At 36.4% G+C, this 4,158-nt stretch overlaps 1 protein-coding gene and 1 pseudogene across 1 annotated transcript in view; both read right to left on the bottom strand.

Annotated features, from left to right (window-relative positions):
- Positions 1-1,207, bottom strand: part of LOC116101345 (olfactory receptor 10A3-like) — a 2,398-nt gene extending 1,191 nt beyond the window's left edge. Inside the window, exon 1 of the mRNA XM_031384929.1 lies at positions 1,180-1,207. Within this exon, the coding sequence (XP_031240789.1) occupies positions 1,180-1,207 (28 nt within the window). The remainder of the gene's footprint in view (positions 1-1,179) is intronic.
- A 2,589-nt stretch (positions 1,208-3,796) lies between these two features.
- Positions 3,797-4,158, bottom strand: part of LOC116101346 — a 2,784-nt pseudogene continuing 2,422 nt past the window's right edge.

A 4,158-nucleotide genomic window follows, 5' to 3' on the forward strand; every position in this document is an offset into this window, starting at 1 on the left:
GAACTAGCCACCTTTATTAGAATTTATGCCAACATGACTCTTTGAAGGGTAAACATCAATGCCCATCCGTGTGACCATGGGTGCTTAAGAAAAAGTCCACGTGAGGGCCATCACAGGGCTGTGATTTGAGACTTTCCACTCTTCCCTCTCTGTTCTCTCACTTCACTTTCTAAACTCCATTCCTATTCCAAAAGTTTATGAAATCATTAATTACTCAACAAATTATCATCAGCAATCAACTATTTTCTAGTTTCTGTATTGTTCCAAAGACAAAAAGAAACTTAACATGCTACATGAGACAGGCATGACTCCTTAACAGTTGCTACTGCAGCATATTTCAAAACATTGTGACTCTTACCCTTTCTTTTATTATTACAAAATGTATTTCCATATACAAAAATGTAACCCATCATAAGAACATAGCTATTAAAAACAAAGATTTGTTTGCTTCTTGGAGATATGCACAATACCTACATATTATTCCTAACACATAGAAGGGCTATGGCTCACAACAACTTACAGTTCAGCCCAAAACAAGTAGTACAAGGTTGGAATATCTTCAGCACTAAAAAATAATTCAAGTAACAGAAATGCTAATTGTTTTGATATGACCATTGTACACTCTAAAAATAAATTGAAATGTACTATATCTCATAAGTATATGCAATTACTGAGTGTGAATATGCACAAAGAATATAAACAGAAACACGTGTGTTTATGTATTTAAAACTTGAACAAAAATGAGAAGCATACTACCGTAAGTGATAAAGAACAATTGAGCAATTGTTCTCTCAGTAACTTACAGATGCTAATATCTTTGAAAAAGCTCAGGCAAACAGTGCCACAGTGGGCATTTCACTCATTAGCCTCCAGCTGAAAACAGTAAGCACTGACCTCATTGCCCAAGTATTCTAGTTAGAAATCCTAGGCTAAGATTAGTGCAGCAAAGTATTGATCCCTAAAATTATGTTTGTTCTCTCTGAATAAAAACAAATGAAATTATCAAACACAAACCTAAAAAGGCAAATGATTTGGTTGTGCCTTATGATCCTTGATTGGTGAAATGTTCCTTGCAGAAAGTCTCCAGCAGAAGTTTCCTTGCAGAATGTCAATGAGGAGAAATTTAGAGAAAAAAACTAAGGACAAGCACATAACACAAGCAGAGCCTTACTTACTTACTTAGTTGCTCTGTCTCAGTAGTGTTCATGATTCACAGCCACCTATTCATAAATATGACTTAGGGCACTGATTTTTTAAAATTACAGACTCTCATGTGCTTAGTGGTCTCTCTGAACAGAACTTGAAATCACTGTGTGTGCATGTTTCTCTATTTCGTGAGAACTAAACAGCCTTGAACTTGGACTCTTGGTGACAGAGCTCAAGGGAAGAACCTCAAGAGTGTCACTCCTCCATGTCTCCACTGGGGCTTAACCTTTCTTACACAAGAGACTTCCCCATAAGAACTCCCTATAGAAATTAAAACAGAAGAGCGAAATGTTGTAAACAGGGAAGCATGGAGATATGTGATGAGAATGTAATGTTGAAGATTTCATTAGACAGAATACAGTCTGTGCAATGATGGGAAACAAGTTTAAAGCAAATAGTTCTGCCAAGTTTATTCTCAGAACTCAATCCAAGCACCCCTCCTAAACCACTCACTTTGATGGAATGACATACCCAGGCATGCAGCTGAAGCATGTCTCAGAGATGGGATGTAGTGCCATGTATGACTTTTCATTTCCTTCCCCAACATAGTAGCTCACTAGGGCTTGTCTCATACCTGTATAATCTGTGTCAGCATGTCATTGATAATATTTGCTAAGTATAAGCAATTTGTGAGAAGTCATCAAAATCTAGAATGATTTGTGCCCTTTTTATGTATATATTAGGTTTCCATTAAAAGGTGCTTATGGCAGATGCATGCACTTGTGGATAAAAGAAAAATGGCAATAATATCAAGGCCAACATTCATTTACCATTAATATTATAATATGCAATATGTAATAGTCTAAGTGACTTGTTACTGTTAGAACATGGACATGCTCATGTAGATCATACCCATGGCTTACCCCTGCAACTCTGTCAGGGACAGAGTGTTAAGGAACACTCCGTAATGTGAGTTGGCATCTCTTGGTGTATGGTACCTGCCTCCTCAATTCTTTATGTCATGGAAGTTAAATTGAACTAAACCTCTTGATATGAAACTTCCCACCATCCCTAAAACATTATATAAGGCAGATTTTTCCTTTGTTCTAAATCTTGGTCTAGACTGAGGTGCAGGGGGAGGAGTATATCACCTGGGCAACTGTTTTGAAGGTTTCTCTTTAAAGAGACTCATCAGGCCTGTTCTGATTTTTATCTCTCTATCTATCATCTATCTATGATCTAGTTATCTACACTCTATCATCTACCTATCATCTATCATCTACCTATCATCTATCATCTAGCTATTATCTACAATTTACCTATCTACAATCTTTCTATCAATAATATATTTCTCTATAATCTATCATCTATCTATAATCTATTATCTAGCTATAATCTATCATCTAGCTATCTATATCTATTTTATACTGTTTTATAAATTATCTTTAATCTTATTTTTTTATATTACAGTCATTTTCCCCCTCCTGGTTTTCCCTCTGACAGTTCCTAACCCCATTCCTCCTCCCTGTTGTCTACAAGAGGATATTCCCATCCATTCCACACCACCAGATCTCCTCACTCCCTGGGGTCTCAAGTCTCACCAGGATTATTAGGTGCATCTTCTCGCACTGAAGCCAGACCAGGCAGTTCTCTGGTAGAATTTTTGGGGTCTCTCATGTATACTATCATATCACCTGTAAATAGGGTGATATCTTGACTTCTTTGCCAATTTGTATCCCCTTGATCTCTTTTTGTTGTCTTATTACTCTAGCTAACACTTCGAGTAATATATTGAATAGATACGGGAAAATAGGCATCCTTGTCTTGTCAATGATTTTAGTGGTATTGCTTCAAGTATCTCTCCATTCAATTTTATACTGGCTGTTGCTTTGCTATATATTGCTTTTATTATGTTTAGGTATGGGCCTTGAATTCCTGATCTCTCCAATATTCTTAACATGAAGTGGTGTTGTATTTTGTCAAATGCTTTTTCTGTATTTAATAAGATGATCATGTGATTTTTTTAGTTTGTTTATAAAGTGAATTATGTTAAAGAGTTTTCATTTATTGAAACAACATTGCATCCCTGGAATGAAGCCTACTTGATCGTGGTGAGTGGTGGTTTTAATGTGTTTTTGGATTCTGTTTACTAGAACTTTATTGAGTATTTTTCCATGGATATTCATAAGCAAAACTGGTCTGAAGTTTTCTTTCTTGGTTGGGTCTTTGTGTGGTTTAAGTAACAGTGTAATTGTGGCTTCATATAATAAATTAGGTAGTTTGAGAGTATTGGTATTAGCTCTTCTTTGAAGAGCTGGTAGAATTCTGCACTAAAACCTTCTGACCCTGGACTGGTTTTGGTTGGGAGACTTTACAAGTGAGCTATTTGTCAGTTACTCTATTCTATGTAGTATGAGTAGTGGCTCCATAAATATCCAATAAATACTTGTCAAATAAAAAACAAGAAGATGGCCACATTTTTTACTAGGTTTCACAGAAATGACGTCCCATCCAGGTGCTGTAAAATTCTTTGTTCCCATCCGTAATCTATTGAGCCAAAAAAAGTACATATTTCTTAAAAATATATACTAGTGTATATATTTGGGTGTTTTGAAATACCAAATGGCTTCTCAGAAACTCAAATGGTATATCAAGCTACTTTTCTTTGCCATAATTTCATCACAGACCTTTTCATCTCCTTGTTTCTCAAGCTGTAGATAAGTGGATTCAGCAGAGAGATGAGCATTGTATACACCAATGACATTAGTTTCTTGGTGTCTGGTGAGTACCTGGTTTTGGACTGTAGATAAGTTATACTGGCTGTGCCATAGAAGAGGGTGACAGAGGTGAGAAGAGAGGCACTCGTGGAAAAGATCTTCTGCCTCCTTGTAGTGGATGCCATCCTCAGGATGGTGATGAGAATTCTAGTATAAAACAAAGGAATCTCCATTCCTTTCTCCTTGTACAAAGCTCAAGTCCAAGTGGATCAGGGACCTCCACATCAAAGCAGAT

This window comes from Mastomys coucha, unplaced genomic scaffold, assembly GCF_008632895.1.
Source record: "Mastomys coucha isolate ucsf_1 unplaced genomic scaffold, UCSF_Mcou_1 pScaffold21, whole genome shotgun sequence".
NCBI classification, from domain to species: domain Eukaryota; kingdom Metazoa; phylum Chordata; class Mammalia; order Rodentia; family Muridae; genus Mastomys; species Mastomys coucha.